Genomic DNA, 24,244 nt, shown 5'->3' with positions numbered 1-24,244 from the left:
GTGGAGCAACAGCACATACCAAATTCCATGCCCTTCTATATACAACAATCATGAGTAATATCTATTCATGCCTCAGATCAGGATTGATGCCTTCTGCAACAGAATCTAACTTCAATCATCTGAGAAACAGAAAGAAATTAGCTAATCTCTGATACCCTTATTTCATCATTCTAGAAGGAAATTTGTACTCCCACACAAAGCAGGTTCTCTCTGACAACAGAAAGCAGAGCACAAAAAGGTGAAGGAAGGTGAAGGGTAGGTGATTATTACTAACACCATAATCTAAGGGCATTTCACCCAAACAAGGTTCACTGAGTCCACAGGAACTGTAAGCTCACAGTCATCAATAGGGAAGAAAACTGTTGAATAAATTCCTCACCTTCAACACTGCAGGATAGGATAAACCAATGAAAATATAAATTCAATTCAACACTATTGAGTAACTACTTCATGTAAGGCATGGGGACACATAGCCACACCTCTCAAAATGTTCAGAATCTTGTAGTGAAGAAAGACATAAATATTTTTTAAAGTCATAAAATAAGATGTAACAATAGAAGTCATACAAGGTACAAAAGCAGTGGGGAACTAAATGTAATGAGATCTAGGAAAAGAGAGATTTGGTAAAGATTTATAATGAAAACACAAGTATAGAGGGTAGGTTTTGAATGATGAATAAATAATTTTCAGAGACAAGATGAAAAACTAGCATATGAGATATAAGGAGGATAATGTACAAATTATTCTTAAATTTTAAAGAACACTGAATATTAGATTGTCTACTAAGGCATGGATTAAAAAGTGAGACTGAATGAAATCAAGTCAGTTGAAAGATTAACTGAGTAATCTGGCTATGAAGTGCTGAGGATCTGCAATAAAGCAGTGAAATGGGGCTGGAGAAGAGGCAAGAAACTTGAATTTCAAGAAAGCTTTCAAATAGCCTCAATGGACATGTAAGTCCATTTAAAAAATTTTGTGAATCTGTTTTGACATCAATACCAAAATTTATAAAGACTGCACACATACACACTTCTCTACAGAAAAATCCCATTTATAAAAATCAATGCAAAAATAAGTATTAAAGATTTTTTAAAGAATGGAATAAAAAAGAATAGCAAAGAGAATCATAATAAATCATGACTTGGTGGGATTTATTATAGGAATACTAAGATGCTCTGAATCACAAAACCCATTAGTAAAATTCACTTTTTAAAAAGATGTATATTCAAATAGGTATCATTTCACTTCTGTTAGAGTGGCCACTACCAAAAACAAAGAAAACAAATGCAGAAAAACTGGAATCCTTTTAAACTGTCAGTGGGACTATAATGGTGCAGTCAGTATGAAAAACAGTACAAAGGTACCTCAAACAATTAAAAATAGAACTACCATAAAATCAAGCTATATCATTTCTGGGTAAAAATCCAAAATAACTGAAACCAGGATCCACAAGAGATATTTGCATACTTATTTTCACCGCAGCGTTATTCATAACAGCCAAGAGGTAGAAGCAACCTAATGTCCACTAATGAATGAATGAAGAAAATGTAGTATATGCATACAATGGAATATATTCAGCATTAAAAAAGAAGGAAATCAGCCGGGCTCGGTGGCTCAGCCTGTAATCCCGTGCCTTTGGGAGGCTGAGGTGAGTGGATTGCCTGAGCCCGCGGGTTCGAGACCCGCCTGGGCAACTTGGCGAGACCTCATCTCTACAGTAAATCAAAAATTAGCTGGGCATGGTAGTGTGCACCTGTAGTTCCAGCTACTTGGAAGGCTGAGGTGGAAGGCTCACCAGAGCCCAGCAGGTCGAGGTTGCAGCGGCCAGGAGCGGCCACTGCACTCCAGTCTGGGCGACAGAGTGAGACTCCAACTCAAAAAAAAAAAAAAAAGAAGGAAATCTTGTTTAAGCTGCAATGTGGATGAACCTTAAGGACATTATACTAAGTGAAAGAAATCAGTTACAAAAAGACAAATATTACATAATTCTACTTACATAAAAAATGGAACATAGAAACAGAAAGTAAAATGGTGATTGATGGGGCTGGGGAGAGTGGGAGGCAGGAAATTGTTGTTTGGCAGGTGTAGAGGCAGGATGGAGGGTGGTCGGGGGAACTGCTGTACAACAACGTGCATGTGACTGACGATACAGTATGCCACACCTGAAAATGCTGAGAGGATAAATTTTATGATGTGCATTTTGGCCATAATAATAAAATAAGATGAATAAAAATGAATAGTTATTCCCATAAATGCTTAGAAGCACTCACCCCAAAACCACTGATTCACTTTACAAAAAAACTCTTGGTAAATCAATGAACACAAATGAACTTAAGTCCAATATTCAGAATCTTACTTAAAATAGAAACATGGAGTGTATATTCACTCTAATGTAGCATAAAATTAAAAATACTATGGATAAATCTAACAAGAAACATGCAGAATCTATTTGAGGAAAACTTAAGGAAAGTACTTAAAGGTATTTTAAGCAACTACTCAATGTAAAAAAAGTAGAATAAATTAATGAAAAGAGGCCGGGCTCAGTGGCTCAGCCTGTAATCCCAGTGCTTCGGGAGGCCGAGGTGAGTGGATTGCCTGAGCCTGAGGGTTCAAAACCCGCCTGAGCAACTTGGCGAGACCTCATCTCTACAATAAATCAAAAAATTAGCCAGGCGTGGTAGCGTGCACCTGTAGTTCCAGCTACTTGGAAGGCAGAGGTGGAAAGATCGCCAGAGCCCAGATGGTCGAGGCTGCGGTGGCTAGGAGCTTGCCACTGCACTCCAGTCTGGGTGACAGAGTGAGACTCCAACCCAAAAAAATTAAATTAAATTAATGAAAAGATATCCTTTGTTCTTAAGTAAGACTGCTCAACATCTTTAGGATAACAATTCACACTAAATTATTATATACATTTAAATGATCCCTAATAAAATTAAAACTTTTATTTTGGAGTTAGGCAAGTTGATTTTAAAGTTTATATAAAAAATACGCAAGAATAGCCAGAAAACAACTTTTTAAAAAGAGCAAAGAGGTATACACCACCTCAAGAAATTAAATATACTATAAAACAATCATAATATAAAGAGTGTGGTACTGGCACATGAAGATTAGGAAAGACCAATAAAGCACTAAGAAAGTCCCAAAACAGATCAGGGATATAGGAAAAGTTAGTATATAAGTGAGGTAACTTCACAAATTCTTGTGTATTTTTTGTTTGTGTATTTTTAGGTTTTATTTTTTAAAAACTAATAGAAACCAGACTAGTGCCTTATAAATTCAAAAAATTAAACAAAGAAACAAGTTTCTGGGTGTTCTAATAGACAAGATTATATGAAATCTAACCTGGCACAGGATACCTAAAATGTGTCAGATCTATACAAAGCTTTTGTCTACAGAAAGACAGTGTAGACTTTTTTAAAAGCACTCAAAATATGAAATATTTGCTATAAACAAGCCTATGGCAATTAGTATCCAGGATACACAAAAGATACAAAGGAGATAAAGCACAGACATATAAAAGACACATCTCAGAAAGTAAACCAAACTTCAAATGGAAACATGGGCAAACAGCATTGAAGAGCATTTCACAGTTGAAACATGAATGGTCAGTTAACCCCATTAGTAATCAGGGAAATATGAATTAAAACTACAATGAAATATCAGATTACCAAAAATGATAAAACATTGACATACTGTTGGTGAGAACTTGTAAACAATTATGCCTCTTATTCCTTACTAGTGAACTTTAAGTAACCACTTTGAAAAATAATTTTGCATTATTTTTAAGAGGGGAAGGTGTGCATATCATATGAGCTAGCAATTTTACTCCTAGAAATATATGCTAAAGGAAATATTTATGCATGAGTGCCAGGAGAAACATCAAGATTGACCAAAGAGCATTGTTTATCAAAGCAAAATATTGAAAACAACCAAAATATCCACTGCCAGAAGATGCATAAATAAACTGTTACATTCATAAGAAAATGCTTTACAGTAGTAAAAAAATCATAAAATGTACTAGATCCACAAGTATCAGAGGAGAGTAAGTTCAAATATAATACTGGGTTAATAAAGCAAGTTGCAGAAAAACATATACCATTGACTTCAATATGCAAAAAGTTCAAAATCAAGCAATGTTAAAGTCTGTGTGAAAGCAACAAAAAACAAATTCAGGATAACAGTTACCTCTAGAGGGCAGGATAGGAAATGCAATTGAGGAAAGCATTAAAGCATATGTATTATTTAAGCTACATAGCGAATACAAGGGTTCTCTGTTTTATTATTTGCTAAACTGTAAATATACATTAAACATACTCAACACATATTTTATGAAATATAAAAGTAATTTTTAAAAGTCTGCTGTATTACTAGTATATTCTAAAATATCTATGAAATACATATTTGTAGCAAACGTCTAAAAAAATCACTTAAAATTTAGCTGATTTCTATTTAATTGCTTTAAGTACACAGCAAAATTCACTTAAATTGACAAATTGTCTTAGTAGATGGCCTGCCTTTTAAAGAACATGTTCCTTCTTCTTTCATCAAAATCTAGAAGAAAACAAAACTTTTAATAATTTCCAAGTATATGCAATAATATTCATTTACATCTACCCTATCCACACCACCAATTCATTTTACAGTACTTTTCATTTACACTGCTTTAGTTCAACACAGAGGATTTTATTTTTGTTTTGTTTTGCTTTGTTTTTGACTTGGAGTCTCACTCCTAAACCCAGGCTGAAGTACAGTGGTACTCATGCTCACTGCCACCCCAGCGTCAAGTAGCCCGAACTGTAGATGCACACTACCATGCCAAGCTATTTTTAATTTTATTGTAGAGACGAGGTCTTGCCAGGTTGCCCAGGCTGGTCTCGAATCTGCGGGCTCAGGCAATCCACTCACCTCGGCCTTCTAAAGTGCTGGGATTAGAGGCTGAGCCACCGAGCCCGGCCAACACAGAGGATTTTAAAACCACAAACAAAAATTAGCCTGTGGTGAACAATAAAATGAAATTTAAATTAGTTTAAAAACAGCAAGCAACAGAACAGATACTTGCCAAGAAATGAATTACTGACAAAAAGGACAGTCAAAAATAAGGCAATTGGGAGGGGTGTCCTGTTTTTTGTTTGTTTTTTCTAATCTCTTAAATTGTATATCAGTAATTTATTTTCATGTTTATTATTTAAAATAAACGCTCTTAGAGGTGTAATCTATAGAACACACCATTGGACACATTAGAACACATCACTTCCAATTTGATCTGTATTTTATTTTCATTTCCCTTCTTTTAAAAAAAATTCAGTATGTTTCTCAATTTTTAGAAAGTTAATGAGGTTAAGAATCTCTTTTTGGTTGATTTCAAACTTTATTAAGTTTTTATTAGAAAATGTGACAATGAATCTTTCCATTCATAAATTTCTTAGGTTTTCTTTATGGCTTACTATATGATTTATGTTTGCAAATATACTGTGAACTTATAGAAAATATTTACTGGATATTCTCTATTGGTAGGATATAGAGTTTTAAATAGATAAGATAAAGGAGAAACTGTCTAGCTATTTGTCAAATCTGATCCCCTTTCCTTTTTGGACATACAGTTAGATTACATTTCTTAGCCACCTTTGGAATTGGTTGGGACATATGACTTAAGTTCCAGTTATGGGCAGAAGTAATATAAACTACTGCTAGTCCTGGCCCATAAAAATCTTCTCCAGTTCCCTGTCCCTTCTACTATCTGATATCAGTATACTCTACAAAGATAGAAGTCACCAATTGAAGGCAGCAAAGTCCTCATCAGTTTGGGGCCCTGAATAACTATATGGAGTAGAGAGTCACTTCCCTAACCTCACTACTTATCATTTAAAAGTCTTTTCTGTTCAACTCTTTACACATTCAAGCTCCAAACTTGTACCAAGATCACAAAACTTAAATAGATGACAAAAGTTATACAACCCCAAGGCAGGCATGTGTTCCAACACTTACTTCAGATGTGTTCATGAAGGACATCAAAGAAGATCCTATCCAAAGAGAAGAAACAAAATTATTCACAAAACTTCCCCCATCCTCCAGGACACTAAGCCTCACCATGCGCGCCCAGCAGGATTTTATAGTTGGTATGGATCAGTAACTCTGTATCGCCTATTCTTCTCTTTTCTTGCATTTATACTGTCTTTGCAAGAATGTTTTATATATATATATATATATATATATATATACACACACACAATGTGTATCTTTTTATGTATTTTGATTACCAACCTTTATTATATTCTAGACAAGTTTCTTATAAAATATATGGAATTCTTCTTCAAAATTTGATATTCTTTGAATCTTGAAAATCAACCCCTTCATATTAAATACACTACTTATTACTAAGCAAGTTTCATTCCTTACACTTTATAGAGAACTGCTATTTCATTTTTCCCCACCTTGACCTGGTTTCCCAGTATGATATCATTACTACTTTGAATTTTGAAGTTCTTCCATAAGTCTCCATTACTCTAGTGATTACCATATTATTTAACAATATTTAATATTATTGTTAAAAATAACAATCATATTTAAACCTTAAACTTCTATCACTGCTTTAAAATTAAATAATTTTACACCTGCTTCTGTGTTTTCATTGCTGATCAATGGCACCATCCCATCAACTACCCAGTTAACCAAATCTAAATCCAGGTCTTCCTCAATTTCTTCCTTCTCCCTTAACTAATCACCAAGTCCTATCAAGTCTATGTCTAAGTCTTCTTTGCCCTCATTTTCATCTTTACTGTCACCATCCAACTTCAAAAGCCCTTGTTACGTTTTACCTTGCCTTGAGTTTTTTTCACCTCTCAAATCCCTCCTCATTATTGCCACAGTCAACTTTTTTTTTTTTTTTTTTTGAGTTGGAGTCTCACTCTGTCACCCAGACTGGAGGGCAGTGGCTGCTCCTGGCCACCACAGCCTCGACCTGCTGGACTTCAGTGATCCTTCCGTCTCAGCCTTCCAAGTAGCTGGAACTACAGGCGTGCGCTACCATGCCCGGCTAGTTTTTGATTTATTGTAGAGATGAGGTCTCGCCAAGTTGCCCAGGCGGGTCTCCAACCCGCGGGCTCAGGCAATCCACTCACCTCAGCCTCCTAAAGCGTGGGATTACAGGCTGAGCCACCGAGCCCGGCTTACAGTCAATTTTTTAATATTGATGTCATCATACTCCTCTGCTAAAACTTTTTCAGTAGTGCTCTGTTTGGTGATATGAAATTAAACTGTTATATATCTATCATAAAGGTTATTTATGACCTGACCTTTCACATTGTCCAGAATTACCTCTTGTCACTCCTGCAGTCTTTATGCTAATACTGTAAGTAGTAGCTATAACAGTAACTAGAAAGAAACAAGGTACTTAAATTTCTAAAACAAGTTATACAATCACATCTTAGTTTCTATCTGTTACTCCTTTTTCCCAGATAGTCCACCATTTGGTAAACTTAGTTGATTATCAGTTGATACTGTGCACAAAAGTTACCTCATCTATTACATTTTTCTCCTGACTACACATGAAAGTTAAAAGTGTCTTTTACTATTCTCTTCTACCCTTTGTACTAACTTCAATTGGAGAAATTTATCTAAATGCATTAGACTTTTCCTGTTTCTGACTAGTTACTGGATGAAAGCGTCTTAAAGACAGGTTCCATGTCCTTTCATCTCTGTTAGTTGTAAAGTCTAGTGAATAACAGAATGTAACCTTGAGAACAAAGATTTTGTTTTTTCACCATTTTATCCCGTCTAGCATATATGAGACACTCAGTAAGTGTCTGTTAATGAATTCATAATACGTACTTGGTGCATATTTGCTGAAGAAAAAAGAGAAAATGGTATCGTTGAAAATATTGAATCAGATGAGATAGTAGTTTGAATCCTGGCTTGAGAGTGTGACCTTGAACAAGTTAATTAATCTCTCTAAATTTCAGTCTCTTTTGCTGTGAAGACTTTAAAGGATCAGACTCTTGTGGATTAGAGACAAAGTACATAATGTTCCTGGCACTGTTATAAAAATTGCATTCTTATTATGGGAAGGGATTATAACATTAAATAACCAATGTTTATAAACATTTCTATAGCGTGGTGGATATGTAATTTTGTTCATCAGTAAAACACTGAAGCCTAAAGCATTTTCATCTTGGAAGGAATTTTACAATACTTACAGAAAGTATTTAAAATATCCTCAGGACTAGTCTGTCTCAAACTACATTACAGTTTCTGAAAAGGTGTTTTTATTTCTAGATCTAAGCTATAATTTCCCTAGAATAAGAAAATATAAGAAATAAGTCCACCTAAAAATATTCTGAAATGTTCACCTTAAATCAAAGTAAATTATAAATATTAAAATATGATAATACAAACTGCCTTAATTGGAAAGACAATGTGAGAATGTACTTCACCTTACCGAGTCCAAAGTCCCATGATTGCTTACAATGCAATTCTTCCAAAGGGATGTTACCCCTAAAGGTTATAAATAAGATAGTATTAAGGTTTGTTTTATTCCCTCTGAAAATTATTGTTCTAAATTACATTTTCTAAACTTGGCTTAAGATCAGAATTATCTGGAAAGCTTTTTAAAAAATAAAGATTCATAAGCTCCATGTCAAGGAGTCTACTTATTATGTGTAGGTCAATCTTGATGTTCTGTGATTTGAAATCACTTGCTCAGGTAATTTGGATTTACAGCCAAGTTTGGAACCATTTTCTAAATCACTAATATAAAATACATTTTACAATTCAAGGCCTAACATGATGTTTTTCAACTCAAAAGTTTCTAGATATCTGAAGATTTAACAACAAAAAACTTAATATGTTAATTTTGTGAAATCAGTTGTAAGTCTATGCTTTAATTAACTTGTATGAACCAATCCCATAAAAATGCATGTATTCATTTTATCAATAGATATTTCAACATTTCCTTAAGTAATCACTTCTAAAATAAAAATCTATTACAGTTTATGATTTCTAATCACAAAGATTTGGTTAAATTACAATTATTATCAAGAATGTTAGGACTCAGAAACTCCTAGCTACAATAAAGTTTTATTTAGTTACTCATAATTCAGGTCATTATACAGAAGAGCCTGGAAGGCAGCTCCCAAACTCTAAGGGATAAATTAAATCTCAACCCATAACAAATAAGTTTAAAAATCACCTTACATACAGTTTGTATACCAGCAGCAAGAAGAAAAAGCAAAGTCTGGAGGAATCTAAATGTTTTCACACAGAAAAACAATATATGGGTGCAAAAGATGGTAATCTTGAACACAGAGAAAACAGGGACTCAATAAGAAGTAAATGTTGGTAATGAAGAGAATGCTCTAACCCTAGAATATACACTGTCCTATAAACTGCTGATGTGCTTGCTTATGCCATTAACATTTGAATTACAGTATTCCCTATTAGTGATTCTATACTAACCAACTTTCCCATAGAGAGCTGCCTGAAAGAAAATGTGCTTTTTCATGCCAGTAAGCACTTCTATACATGTGACCTATCTCTTTAAATTAAGAAATTGATATTCTGGTGGGTATATGAGTTTCTTGAACACATTAAGTCAATTTCCTCAAATCTAATCAACATTAATATTCAGATAAGATGGTAAACTGAGGCTAGCAAATGAGCACCAACCTTTCAACCAGGATGACACTGCCAAGATTGTGACAACTAGTAAGGTTTCTTTGAGACTAGGCTGCCCTCCCTCAGACAGCAGTATGTCTACTTCACTTTACTACAATTCAACCTTCAACATGCATTATATTAACTCCTGATCTGTTTCCCCAGATTTACCAAAAAACTTACATAGAGTTTACTGGATATTTCTGGATATTCTTCTGTAGCGTCTTCTCTTGGTAATCATTTTCAAGTTTTCCTTCAAAAATAAAAGTACACATTGAGTTAAAAATTTAGCATAGTCTATTTTCATTTTTTAATTCAAAATACATTAGTATTCCATCATATAAACACACACACAGCAGGGGGAACCGCTCAAGAAATAGAATCGATTTGTAAAAAAATTGTGTATTTACTCTTATATATTTAGACTTCAGTCACTTTCAAAGTACTCTTTGTTTGATACAATATGCTTTTTGAGACGCTTTTCCCATTGCTCAAACCAGTTTTTGAACTTGTCAATTTTGATGCCTTTTAGTACTTCTGTCATTTTTTGCTTCACCTCTACCATATCAGTAAAACATTCCCTTTTGAGGACATTTTTTATCCAGAGAAACAAAAAAGTCACAAAAAAAGATTGGGTAGGGCATGGGGTTTATGCTGTTTTGGGTTAAAAACTGCTGGACACTCAGTGCAGTGTGGGCAGGTGTGTTGTCATGGTGGAAGAACCAGCCACTTGTTTCCACAACTTGGAACATTTCTTCTGCAAATCATGATACAACCGTCTCAAAATTTCCAGATAAAAAAATTGGTTGACCATTGGATCCGGAGGAACGAATTCTGAGTGTACTACAAAGGGTCCACCCTCCAAAAGATCATTCTGATTTTTGGGGAGTCCTCCCTCGTATGTGTGTACGTACACACACACACACACACACACACACAAATACAAGTATACATACTAAAACTGAAAGAAAAAATAGGTTATTACATTGTCTATGTACAACATCAACCAAATCTTTTTTTCAGAGCTAGATAGGTAATGACTCTATTCAAAGATGAATTAAGATTACTTCTTTCAGTTTTATTGTACTCTTTCTGATATTCCTTGTTTGCCTGACATTTTTCTGAATAACTTGTAAAAGCTGAATTACTAAAAGTCTATTCTGGAACTATAAAAGTGTTTCAAATCCACCCATCAGTAGAATGGTTTTTATAGAATTAGTGACTCTAAAAATACCTCCCATACTATCATAACCACACTTGTCAATGTTTTTTTAAAATCCTTTGCTGATATAGTCTAAATAAGTTGATCATATTTTGACAAACAAAAGACTCATAATTCTCTGCTAGAATTCATACCTTCAAGAAAATGTGAAACTTCTTTTCCATTTTCTCCCCAAATATATTGTACTGATTCTTTTCCAGTAATGAAGTCTGACTGTCTTTTTTCATCCATGTTTCCACAATCTTCATCCATAATTATAGTAGGTCTTTCAGTAAGGAAATTCCTATTTCCTAGACTTTGGGACAAACAAAACTTATTTAGGAAGAAATGCACAGATCATTATTAAGAAACATTTATTTTAAAGTTAAATTCTTGAGAACATAATAAGTAGCTCCTATGTTATTTTTTATATTTAAATAAACAATATTTCCTTGTGTGGGAATCCAATGTGCTCTTCCAATGACTTATTGAGTATGAAATAATCTCCACTCAGTTTTGTATTTCAATATGAAAAATTAGTGTATGGTTCAATGATCAAAACAAAGAACGACCAACCAATAGTATGTCTTCTGTAATAAAATCTAGCAAATAACCTAGATAACCACTGTATGTCACTGCTGCTCCACATAATCAGAGAAAGATATCTTGAAGATTGTGCAGAGAAAAGCTATCCCAATGCTAAAACATCCAATAGTTATGAGTACATTACAATAAGTATTTTTCATTTTTGTTTTTTTTGAGTTGGAGTCTCATTCTGTCGCCCAGACTGGAGTGCAGTGGCCTCTCCCGGCCACTGCAGCTTCAACCCACTGGGCTTCAGAGATCCTTCCGCCTCAGCCTTCTGAGTAGCTGGAATTACAGGCACACGCTACCATGCCCGGCTGATTTTTTGATTTATTGTAGAGATTAGGTCTCGCCAAGTTGCCCAGGCAGGTCTCGAACCCGCAGGCTCAGGCAATCCACTCACCTCAGCCAATACATATTTTTCAACCTAACATGGATGTAAAAACAATGATGATGTTCCTAAGGAAGAGTAATATAGATACGAATGTGTATAATAAAGCCAACAAGGGCCCAGATTATGCAGAGCCTTGTTTTTGAAAAGAGCAGTACGAAATCATTGAAATAAATGCTTAATGTACAAAAGTAAAAGAAACTTGTTTTTTGCCTTGGAGAATATGAGTCTGACTGCTGGGTGAAGAATAAGTTTCAGGATTTCCATCTAGCCATAAAGAAATAAAAATAACCAGATTTATTCTCCTGACTGACATAATCAAAAAATTGGGGGATATTTCAAGATGGCTGACTGGAGGCACATGACACCTAACTCCTGCAAAAAGAAGAACTCAAATAGTGAGTAGATAATCACACTTTGAATAAAACATCAAAGAGACAACACTGGAATTCAGTAGAGAAATGAGAGGAAGCACCCAGGGCACAGAAGGAGAGGTAGATAGCCCAGCAGGAACCGAAAGAGGATCCTCAGTGCAGGGAAAGGGTAAGTGAGAGATCCCTAGCAGTCCATATTCTTACCACAGACTCTGGTAATCCCAGCCACAGGAGAGTCTCTTGGCTCCTATGGGTTCTGAGACTAGAATAGGAAGCTCTCTGAAGTCCACCATATGGCATTGCTCCAATAAGAGATGTCACGCTGTGTGCCACACAACCCCTAAGTCCTAAGCAGCATGGCACCATTTTGATAGCCCAACACCAGATGGCATCCAGCCCCAGTGCCTAACAGACCTTACATCTACACATCTCTGGAGTCCCACTGACATCCTTCTGTGTCATGATGCAGCAGTGTAGTGCCAGTTGTATTCTGCAGACCAATAGGGTCCATAGCACTCTAGGCCATAGTGCCCTTCTGCACACCAGAAGGAAAAGAACAGTGTAGTATACCAAGAACGCTACTGAAGGGACAAAAGGAGTCAAAGTGTATACTCCCTAGAATCTGGAACCAGCTCTTTCATGGGACTGCTATCAATTACAGCTATCCTGCTGCACTATGCTTTTGTCCACCAGCACCAAGGCTGCCACATACTTGCACACGCCCTGAAGACAAGTTCTTCTCATCAACCACCACAGCTACTGCACCTCCAGAGCCCAAAACCTATCTGCCTGAGCAGTTACCAAAGGTGGCAACACTGCCCTTTCTGGAAACAGAGACACTTTGCACTTGCATGTCATTGAGGAAAGACTTTCTCCTCCCACTGCCTCCACTGCCAATGCCACCCAGGCACATTGCCCAGGCCTCGGAGATCATCACCCTGCTCTACTCCATAGCCTGTGTTCACCTGAGGACAGACCCACCCAGCCTGAAACTGCTCCCCAACTCCTGGCCCAAGCATTTTTACCTGAGGCCTCAGAAACTGTCCTACCCTATTGGTTAATAACAACCCTAGACCACCTGCCACTATCAGTGCCCTACCATGCTTTCCAGAAGCCTGGGGCTTGCTCCACACTACCAACCACAGCCTTTACCCACGTACACCAGCAGAAGAACCCAAGAACAGGCTCACCCTGCCTAGCAGCATAAATCCTGCCTCCCAGTGCCCAAGCATACTAACTGGGGGTCTGGAGATCACCTTGGCTCATCGGTTGCCCCAGGTGCATGTGCACAATACCAGACCCTAACATCATTTCCAGAAAACCCTCCACCAGTGCCCAAGTACAACATAGGGAAGCCTAAGGATTCTCCTGTCCATTCATCATGGCTGGCACCCACCTGGACATGCTACCTGGGGGCCTAGGGACTAGTCTGCTCAGCATATCAGAGCCACTGCTATCACTGAGAAGTGGTACCTAGAAACCTGAGAGTTTTCCTGCCACTGTGCCTATCATCACCCATACACACTGCACAGGGGCCTGATCTACTCATCTGGCCTAGAGCTGCCATAACCAGAACCTCAGCAAGTTTCTTGAAGGGCCAAGAATTAGCCTGCCTGGGTTTGCTAACACCAGTGTCCATACATGCTGCTTGGGGACCCAAGGACAGGTGAACTTGGCTTGCTATTGCTACCACTAGGGCCTGAGGACTGGCCCACCTGGCATTCCATCTCCAGCAAAACCTCACCACGACAACCTAAGCCACTGAGGAAATCACAGACACCACTTACAGTGTTTACAGCCAATGAAATTACACAGAGACTACACTACCGACATCCAGAATGAAAACAAGTGCCCTCTCTAACCAACATTATAGGTATACCTACAAGGAAAAGTCTTCACCTATGAAAGTCAATTAAAAAAAAATCAGAACAAGAAACTATTACATCCTATACTCAGATATCAAAGAAGGGACACAAGAAACATGAAAAAGTCAGGAAATATGACACCTTCAAAGGAATGCAATAACTCTCCAATAACAGATGCTAACGAAAAAGAAATCTGTGAAATAGCTGAAAAATAATTCAAAATAATATGAAAGAAGGTAAGTGAGATATAAAAGAACACAGATAAACAATCAAAAAAACAATTCAGGATATGAGAAATTCATGAAAGAGATGATACCATAAAAAAATTGAAATGCTGGAACTGAATAGTTCAATGAAGGAAATAAAAAACAAAATCAAGAGCTCCAACAATAGACTAGATCAACTAGAAGAAAAGTTTCAGAACTGAAAGACAGGTCTTTCAAAATAACCCAGTCAGAACAAAAAAAGAAAAATATATTACAAAAAGACTATGGGACATAAGAGACACCATAAAGTTGACTATCCAAATGTTGGGTATCCCAGAAGGTTAGGAAAAGTATAATGGCATACAAAATGTATCTATTTGATAAACATCTCAAATCTCACAAGAGATTTAGACAGTCAGACATATAAAGCTCAAAAATTCCAAAACAGATACAACTCCAGAATATCTTCTACCCAGCACATTATAGTCAAATTATATAAAGTCAAAGACAAAGAGACAACTTTTTAAACAGCATCAGAAGTGAATCTCCATCAGACTAACAGTAGATTTCTCAGTAGAAACTTTATAAGCCAGGAAAGAAAGGTATGACATATTCAACATGATGAAAGAAACTGTCAGTCAAGAATTCTATGCCCAACAAAATTATACTTCATAAACGAAAGAGAAATAAAGACTTTCCTTGGCAAGAAAACAAACAAACAAACAAAAACAAAAACAAAACAGGAAGTTTATCACCACTAGACCAGTTTCTACAAGAATTACTTGATGGAGTCTTACAACACAAAGTGAAAGGATGACATCTACCATCATGTAAACACATGAAAGTATAAAACTAACTAGTAGAGCAAGGACACAAATGGGGAAGAAAAAAAGGTCAAATGTTATAACTACTGAAAACCACTAAGCTATCAAGATAAATAATAAAAGAGATAAAGGAACAAAGGAAATATACAATAACAAGAAAACAATGAACAAGATGACAGGAATAAGTCTTCACATATCAATAGCAATAGCAACCTTGAATATATGGATTAAATTTTCTACTTAAAAGATACAGACTTGCTGAAAGAATAACATGACCCAACTAAAAGAAACTCAAATTACCTGTAAAGGCATATATAGACTGAAAGTAAAGGGATGGAAAATGAAATTCCACACAAAAAGAAACTAAAAGCAAAAGCAGTAGTTATACTTATATCAGATAAAACAGACTTTAAATCAAAAGTAGGAAAAAGAGACAAAAAAGATAATCATGATACAAGGATCAATTCAGCAGAATAATATAACAATTCTAAATATATATGCACTCAACACTGAAGCAGTCAGATTTATAAAGCAATTATTATTATATCTAAGAGGAGAGACAAACTTCAATACGATAATAGCTAGAGACCTCACCCCAATCTCAACATTAGACAGATCATCCAAACAAAATATTGAAGAGGAAGGCATTCTTCCTAACGCAGTCCATGAAGCTAGTATTATTCTGATAACCAAAACCAGATAAGGATACAACAACAAAAAGGAAAACTACAGGCCAATATCTGATGAACCTAGACACAAAAATCCTCAACAAAATGCTAGCAAATTGAATCCAACAGCACATCAAAAAGATAACATATAGTGATCAAATGGGATTTATCCTAGGGATGTGAGGTTGACTCAATATTTGCAAATAAATGTGGTACATAACATCAACAGACAGACAAAAAAATATATTATCTCAATAGATGCAGAAAAAACATTTGATACACTTCAATATCCCTTCATGATAAAAAAAAAAACAAAACCACTCAACAAACTAGGTATAGAAGGAACAAGCCTGAATATTAAAGAAGTCATTATGGCAAACCCACAGCTAACATCGTACTGAACAGAAAAAAGTTGAAAGCCTTGTCTCTAAGAACTGGAACAACACAAGGATGTCACTCTCACCACTCCTATTCAGCAAAGTACTGGAAATCATAAGCAGAGCAAGCAGGCAAGAAAAATAAATAAAAGGCATCCAAATTGGAAAAGAGGAAGTCAAATAGTCCCTCTTTGCAGATTACATGATATTTTATTTAGAAAAACTAAAGACCTGCCAAAAAGCTCTTAGACTTGATAAACAAAATCAGTAAAGTTGCAGGATATAAAATCAACCTATAAAATCAGTCGTATTTGTATATACCAATAACAAACTATCTGAAAAATAAATTTAGAAATCAATCCCAATTACAATAGCTACCAAAAAATAAAAAAATTTAAAAAACACACAAAAATCCAAAAACCCTAGGAATGAATTAACCAAGAAAGTGAAATTTTTTAAATTCTGAAATTTATACATAACCCCAAAAAAAGAGCCTGAATAGCCAAAGCAATCCTGAGCAAAAAGAATAAAACTGGAAGCATCACACTATCTAACTTTAAAATATATTATAAGGCTATAATAACAACAACAACCAAAAAAAGCTTGGTAAAAAAACAGACACACAGATGCATGGAACAGAATGAGAACTTAGAAGTATACCCATATATTTACAGTCAACTGTAAATGGTGCTGGGAAAACTAGATACACATATGCAGAAGCATGAAATTAGACTTGTGTTTCTCACCATATATAAAAATGAACTCAAAGCCTTAAATATAAGACCCAAAACTATTAAACTATTAGGAGAAAACACTCTAGGACATTGGTCCAGGCAAAGATTTTATGGTTAAGAAATCAAAAGCACAGACAGCAAAAACAGACAGACGGAACTATATTAAACTGAAAAGCTTCTTCACAGAGAAGGAAACAATCATCAGAGTGAGGAAATGACCACTAAATGTGAGAAAATATTTGCAAATTATTCATCTGATGAGGAACTAATTCCAGAATATACAAGTAACTCAACAGCAAAAAACAAAAACAAAAAACAAAGTCCCATTAAAAAGTAGATGAAGGATACAGACATTTTTCAAAAGAAGACATACAAACAGCCAACAGGTATATTAAAAATGCTCAACAGCGCTAATCACCAGGAAAATGCAAATCAAAATCAGTATGAGATATCATCTTAACCCCAGATAGAATGGCTATTACCAAAAGTAACAGATGCTGATGAAGATAAGGAGAAAAGAGAACTTTGTTAGTGGGAATATGAATGGTACAGTCATTATGCAAAACAGTATGAAGACTTCTCAAAAAACTAAAATTAGAATTGTCATATGATCCAGCAATCAGACTACTGGGTGTTTATCCAAAGGAAAGGAAATTAGTATACCAAAGGGATATATGCACCCCTATGTTTATTACATCACTATTAACAATAGCAAAGATATAGAATCAACGTGTTTTTCAGTAGATGAATAGATAAAGAAAATGTAGTATATTTACACAATGGAAATACTATTCAGCCATAAAAATGAATAAAATTGGCTGAGTGTGGTGGCTCACACACGTGTAATACCAGGGCTTTGGTAGGAGGACAGGTAAGAGAATCACTTGAGACTAGGAGTTCAAGATCAGCCTGAGCAACATAGCTAGGCCCCATCTCTACAGAAAATAACGAATTTAGGCAGGCATGGTAGTACATGTCTGTAGTACCAGCTATTTGGTAAGCTGAGGTGGGAGGAACCCTAAGCCCAGGAATTTAGGGCTGTAGTGTGCTATGATCACACCACTGTACTCTAGACTGAGCAACTTAGTGAGACCCTGGAAAGAAGGGAGGAAGGAAAGGAATCGTGCCATTTGTAGTACCATGAAAGTCATTATGTTAAATGAAATAAGCTAGACGCAGAAAAGCAAATATCACACATACTCACTCATATGTGGAAACTAAAAAAGTTGATCTCATGGAGGTAGCAGAATGATAGTTACCAGAGGCTGGGAAGAATGAAAGGAGATTGTATAATGGGTACAAACATATGGTTAGATAAAAGGAAGAAGTTCTTCGTTTTGCTTTATTCTGTTTTGAGTTGGAGTCTCACTCTGTTACCCAGGCTGGAGTACAGTGGCATAATCACAGCTCACCAAAGCCTTGACCTCTTGGATTCAAGCCTCCCGAGTAGCTGGGACTCACCACACTCAGCTAATTTATGATGATGATGATGATGATGATGATGATGATGATGATGTAGAGACAGGTTTTGTTATGTTGTTCAAGCTGGCCTCAAACTCTTAGGCTCCAGTGATCCTCCTGCCTCAGCTTCCCAAAGTGCCAGGATTACAGATACGAGCCACCGTACCTGACCAAGAAGTTCTAATGTTCTATATAGTAGAGAAGGGTGACTGTAGTTGACAACAATACATGGTACATTTAAAAATAGCCAGAGGTAAGGACTTGAAATGTTTTCAACACATAAAAATGATAAATTCTCATGGTGGTAGATATCTTAAATACCCTGAATTGTTCATTATCCATGTTATGCATATAATGAACTATCACATGTACCCCATGAATAACTACAAATATTATGCATCAACAAGAAAAAAATAATAAAAATAAACTGGACAAAATGTGAGACAACATGGAATACAAGATAATGATTCCTGAGAAAGACAAAACAAATGAGGAGAACTTTACGGTTGCTCCTAGCTTATTGTTTGGAGAGTGTATCCAGGCTACAGCACAGGGAGAGGGAACCCAGTCACAGCCTAGCTAACTCCCTTGTTGCAAAAACAGAGCTGGGGGTTCAGGTAGACTACACAATATAGAGTTCACAGTTTAGAGCACCATTAAGGAGAATGTTCAAGGAGGGAGAGCTCCAGAGATCTGCAGAGGATTCTTCTCAGGTTATCAGCTAAATACTGATCAGCATATGCATGTGAAGTAATTATCCAAGCTGTGAAAAGAACTGCCCAAATGAAAAAATGAACAATCCCAGGAGCTCAAAGGACTGGGAAAATTTTACATATACTCACCAGAGTGGAAAAACTCACAATTCAAGTGGAATCAAGAAAGTACTCAGCAGGGTATTGCCTCAGTAGTAGGGCAAATTTAGCCATAGACTGAAGGTTTATTAGTCCTACTTAACAAAAGTTTAAAAGCAAGCCTCAGTAAGATTGTGCTGTTTCCAAGTAACTAAACTGCATCCAAGATCAAAGCTTAGGACTATTTACAGGAATATAAAAATTTCCAGCAACCATAAATATAAAATTCACAATGTAAAGAATCCAAACAAAATTACCACGAATGCAAAGAAGCAGAAAATCTATAATGAGAAGCAATATCAATCATTGGAAGCAGACCAGGAAGTGACATAGATGATGGAATTCATAGACAAGAACATTAAAACAGTTATCATCACTATATTCCCTATATTTACTTGGGGTTTCTGGAAACCAAATAACAAATTTTTAAATAACCATGGATTCACAAATAAAAATTAGAAAGAATTTTGAACTGAAAGAAAACATCAAATGTGTAAGAAAACATCAAAAGCAGCAGTTAGTGAAAAATGTACAGCCCTAAAATACCTATATTAGAAAAGAACAACCTCAAACCAATGACCTCAATTCTCCCCTTAAGTAGAAAAAGAAGAGCAAATTAAATTCAAAATAAGCAAAGGGAAATAATAAAGAGAAAAAGCAAAATTTAATGAAAATTTTAAATATTAAAAAAGATGTGTAACCAAAAAAAATCTGAGAAGATAAATTGATTAGCATCTAATCAGAATAATCAGATAAAAACAGAGAGAAGACAAAACTTGCCAATAGCAGTAATGACAGAGAAGACAGTATTAGAGATGTTAAAGATTTTAAACAAATAATATAGGAATTTTATGAATAACTTTATGTCAATAAATTCTACAAGGCAGACAAAATAAATACATTTTTTTGTAAGAAACAAAATACAAAAGGTTTCCCCCCCAAAAATCTGACTGGCTCTATGTTTAGTAAAAATTGAAAACTGTAGTTTAAAAAAAAGCAAAACAAAACACTTCCTACCAAAAAGGAACACCATTACCAAGTGGTTTCATTGACAAATTTTAACAGAGGTTTAAGTTAGAAATTACAGTCATGCATCACTTAACACAAAAATACATTATGAGAAATGTGTCATTAGGCAATTTCATAATTGTGTGAACATCATAGTACTTACACATACCTTAATGTATAGCTTACTACATATCTAGGCTATATGATATTGCCTATTGCTCCCAGGCTACGAATCTGTACAGCATGTTACTGTACTGAGTGTTGTAGGAAATTGTAACAGTTATATTTGTATCTCTAAACATAGAAAAGGTACAGCAAAAATATAGTATAAAAGATTTCAAAAGGCACACCTCTATAGGGCACTTACTATGTATGCAGCTCACAGGGCTGGAAGTGGTTCTCAGTGAGTCAGTGAATGAGTGGTGAGTGAATGTGAGGGCCTCGGACATTACTGTACACTGTTGTAGACTATAAACACTGTGCACTTAGGCTTTACTAAATTTATTTTTTAAAGTTTTTCTTTCTTCAAATTAACCTTAGCTTACTCTAACTTCATAAATGTTTTAATTTTTTAACTTTGTGATTCTTGTAATAACACAGCTTAAAACATAAACACATTGTACAAAAGTTCTTTTCTCTCTGTATATTTTTATTGTATAAGATTTTTTTCTATTTTTCAAACTGTTATTTTTTTCTTACTTGTAAACTTTTTTGTTAAAAACTAATACACAAACACAAACATTAGCCAGGTTTAAACGGGGTCAGAATCATCAATAGCACCGTCTTCCACCAACACATCTTGTCCTACTGGAGTCTTCAGGAACACTAACTCACATGGAGTTGTCATCTCTTATAACAGTGACTTCTTCAGGAATACTTCCTGAAAGGCTGCTTGAGGATGCTCTGTGTATTTAACTTTTTAAGATATATATATATGTAATTGGAAGAAGCACACTCTTAAAAACTGATAAAAAGTATATATAATAAATACATAAGCCAGTAACAAAGTCAATTATTATCATTATCATTATTATGTATTATACATAAATGTATATGCTATATCTTTATATGACTGGCAGAACAGTAGGTTGGTTTACACCAACATCACCACAAACGTATTATGTTGTGCTATGATGTAACAACAGCTACGATGTCACTAGACAATAGGAATTTTTCAGCTCCAATACGGTCTTATGGGACCACTGTCATACAAGCCATCACCATTCACTGCAATATTATTAGGCATCACATAACTATATTTCAATTGCACACAAATTCGTTCAGAAAATTAAACAGGAGGGACTACTTCCCAACTCATTCTATGACACTGGCATTATGCTGATGTCAAAAACAGATCAAGATACTATAAGAAAAGAAACCTCCAAAATAATATCCCTCATGAAGACTGATGTAAATATTCTCAACAAATTTCATCAAATTAATCCAATATTACATAGCATTAATAATACACTGTGACCTGTGGGGTTTATTCCAAGAGTACAAAACTGGTTTAACATTTAAAAAAAAATAAAAAAAAACAAATCTTGAAGCAGGACCTTCTGGAATGGTAAGAGTGAGTGAGAAATTTGGTAAAACCCTGCCCCCTCAAAAGCAAAGCCTGAACCAGGCACAACTTGCAACAACAACCATTTCAGAATGTGGGAGTTGAACAAAGTCATACAATAAACTGAGGAACAGTACCTCAAGAAAGTCGGCTGAGCCTTAGTAGAAAAAGTGGGTGTCTGTGGAGTTTACCAGATCTACTAAGACTAAGCAGTCTGGAGAGTCCCATAATGGGAGGCTGTTGAAAACAATCATACTTTTTATGGCAAACCATCAGGGAAGACCAACATTACAGCTGTCTGAGGCTGCAACATTAGTTGAAGCAAGCAAAAACCATTCAGAACTTTCACAGAAAGATCTCGAAAACAAATAGTCATAATGGGCTTAGACAGACTACCAGACCTGAGGTGGTTTAGGATGCTGCATACACGTGTAAGGCTGTGTACACAATCAGGAAAATGAGAGAAAGCCTCAGGTATCTACTCATCCCTGACTGATTGTTAGGTCTTACATACAAGAGGAAGCCTTATTAGGTCAGGATGTTTAAACACAACTTCTGACCAAAAATAGTTGACCTCTAAGCAGTGCTAAGAGACAAATTTATAGCTTATATTTAAGAAAAATATAGAATCAATAGGTTAAGCTTTCTTGAAGAAACTAGAAAAAAAAGGGCAGCCAAAACCCAAAGTAAGCAGGAAAAGTATAAACATTATAGCAAGAAACCTATAAAACGGAAAACAGAAAAACAATAGAGAAAAGGGATAAAACCAAAACATTTCTTTAAAACAGACCAATAAAATTGACAAATCTTTAGCTACAATAACCAAGAAAATAAAGAAAGATAAATCTGGAATTAAAGAACATCTCCACCAATCTTACAGAAATTAAAAGGATTTCAATGGTGCACTATAAACAATTTCACGTTAACAAATCATGCAACTTAGTTGAAACAGACAAACTTCTATAAACACACAAATTACCACAACTGAATCTAGAAAAAAATGAGAAAATCTGAATAAACCATAACAAGTAAAGGAAATGAACTAATAATTAAAAGTTTCCCACTAAGAAAAGCACAGGTGCAGATGACGTCCTTGAAGAATTATAAGAAACCCTTAGGAAAGAAAGGATGCCAGTCCTGTACAAATTCTTACAAAAAACAGAGGAAAAAATACTTTCCCACTTATTCTATGAGGCCAATATTACCTGGGTACCAAAGTCAAAGACATCATAAGAAAAGAAAAATTCATACCAATTTTCTTCATAGAGATATAAAAATTAACAAAATATTAGCAAACCAAATCCAGCAACATATGAAGAGGATTATATACCATGACCAAGAATCTCTTATCCCAGGACTACAAGATGTTTTGACATCTGAAAATAACTTAATATATTATATTAACACAAGAAACAAACCCTGTATGATAATCAAGAGATATAGAAGGAGCATTTGACCAAATCCATGATAAACATTCTCAGTGGACTAGAAATAGAAAGTAAATTTCTCAATCCAATAAACAGCACCTGCAAAAAACCCAACATACTTAATGGTGAGAGACTAAATGCTTTCTCTCTAACACTCAGAACAATGCAAGCATGTCTACTCTTGTCACTGCTATTCAGCGCTGTGCTGGAAGTTCTAGCCAGTAGAGGCAAGCTAGAAAAAGAAGTAAAAACAAATAGCTTCTTGGCCTCCTGGCTAAAATCAATTTCAAAAAAAAAAAGTAGTAAAAGGCATCCAGATTGAAAAGGGAGAGGTAAGAAGGGCGTGGTGGCTCAAGTCTGGAAGCACTTTGGGAGGCCAGGATGAGGAAGATTGCTTGAGTCTATGGGTTTGAGACCAGCCTGGGCAACTTGGGGAGACCTTGTCTCTACAATAAATCAAAAAAATTAGCTGGGTGTGGTGGCAAGCACACAAATAGCTGTAGTTCCAGCTATTTGGAAGGCTGAGGTGGAAGGATTGCCTGAGCCCAGAAGGTCAACACTGCAGTGGCTATGAGTGTGCTATTGTACTCCAGAGACAGAGTGAGACTCCAACTCAAAAAAAAAAAAAAAAAAAAGGAAGGAAAAGAGAGAGGTAAAGGAATTTTGATTTGTGAACAATATAATCCACTATGGTAAAATTCCTAAAGAATTCATACAACTACTACTAGAACTAAAAATTAATTCTTCAAGGCCAAAGGATACAAAGATCAATATACAAAAATTAATTGTATTTCTACATACTAGCAATGAGCAATTTAAAAAATGAAATTAGGAAAAGAATGCCACTCACTATAACATAAAAAGAATAAAATACTCAGGAATAATTTTAATAAAAGATGCATAAGCTTATACATTAAAAACTATAATACATTACTGAAAAAAATTAAAAAGAAGAGGAGAGATATTTTATGCTTGTGGATTGAAAAAGTCACTATTGCTAAGACGGCAATTCTATCAAAATTGATCTGTAGTCCAACACAATCCCTACCTCTAAGCAGGT

General features: G+C 35.4%; 1 protein-coding gene across 1 annotated transcript in view; it reads right to left on the bottom strand.

Moving 5' to 3' along the window:
• Window positions 1–24,244, bottom strand: part of CUNH12orf40 (chromosome unknown C12orf40 homolog) — a 45,588-nt gene that overhangs the window by 8,227 nt on the left and 13,117 nt on the right. Inside the window, 7 exon segments of the mRNA XM_008056119.1 lie at window positions 4,491–4,551; window positions 8,430–8,490; window positions 9,832–9,901; window positions 10,656–10,859; window positions 10,862–10,919; window positions 10,921–10,996; window positions 10,998–11,165. Of these exon segments, the coding sequence (XP_008054310.1) occupies window positions 4,491–4,551; window positions 8,430–8,490; window positions 9,832–9,901; window positions 10,656–10,859; window positions 10,862–10,919; window positions 10,921–10,996; window positions 10,998–11,165 (698 nt within the window).

Source organism: Carlito syrichta, unplaced genomic scaffold, assembly GCF_000164805.1.
Source record: "Carlito syrichta isolate Samal-C Ts95f unplaced genomic scaffold, Tarsius_syrichta-2.0.1 Scaffold302225, whole genome shotgun sequence".
NCBI classification, from domain to species: Eukaryota; Metazoa; Chordata; class Mammalia; order Primates; family Tarsiidae; genus Carlito; species Carlito syrichta.
This window is presented reverse-complemented; position numbering and strand designations above follow the sequence as displayed.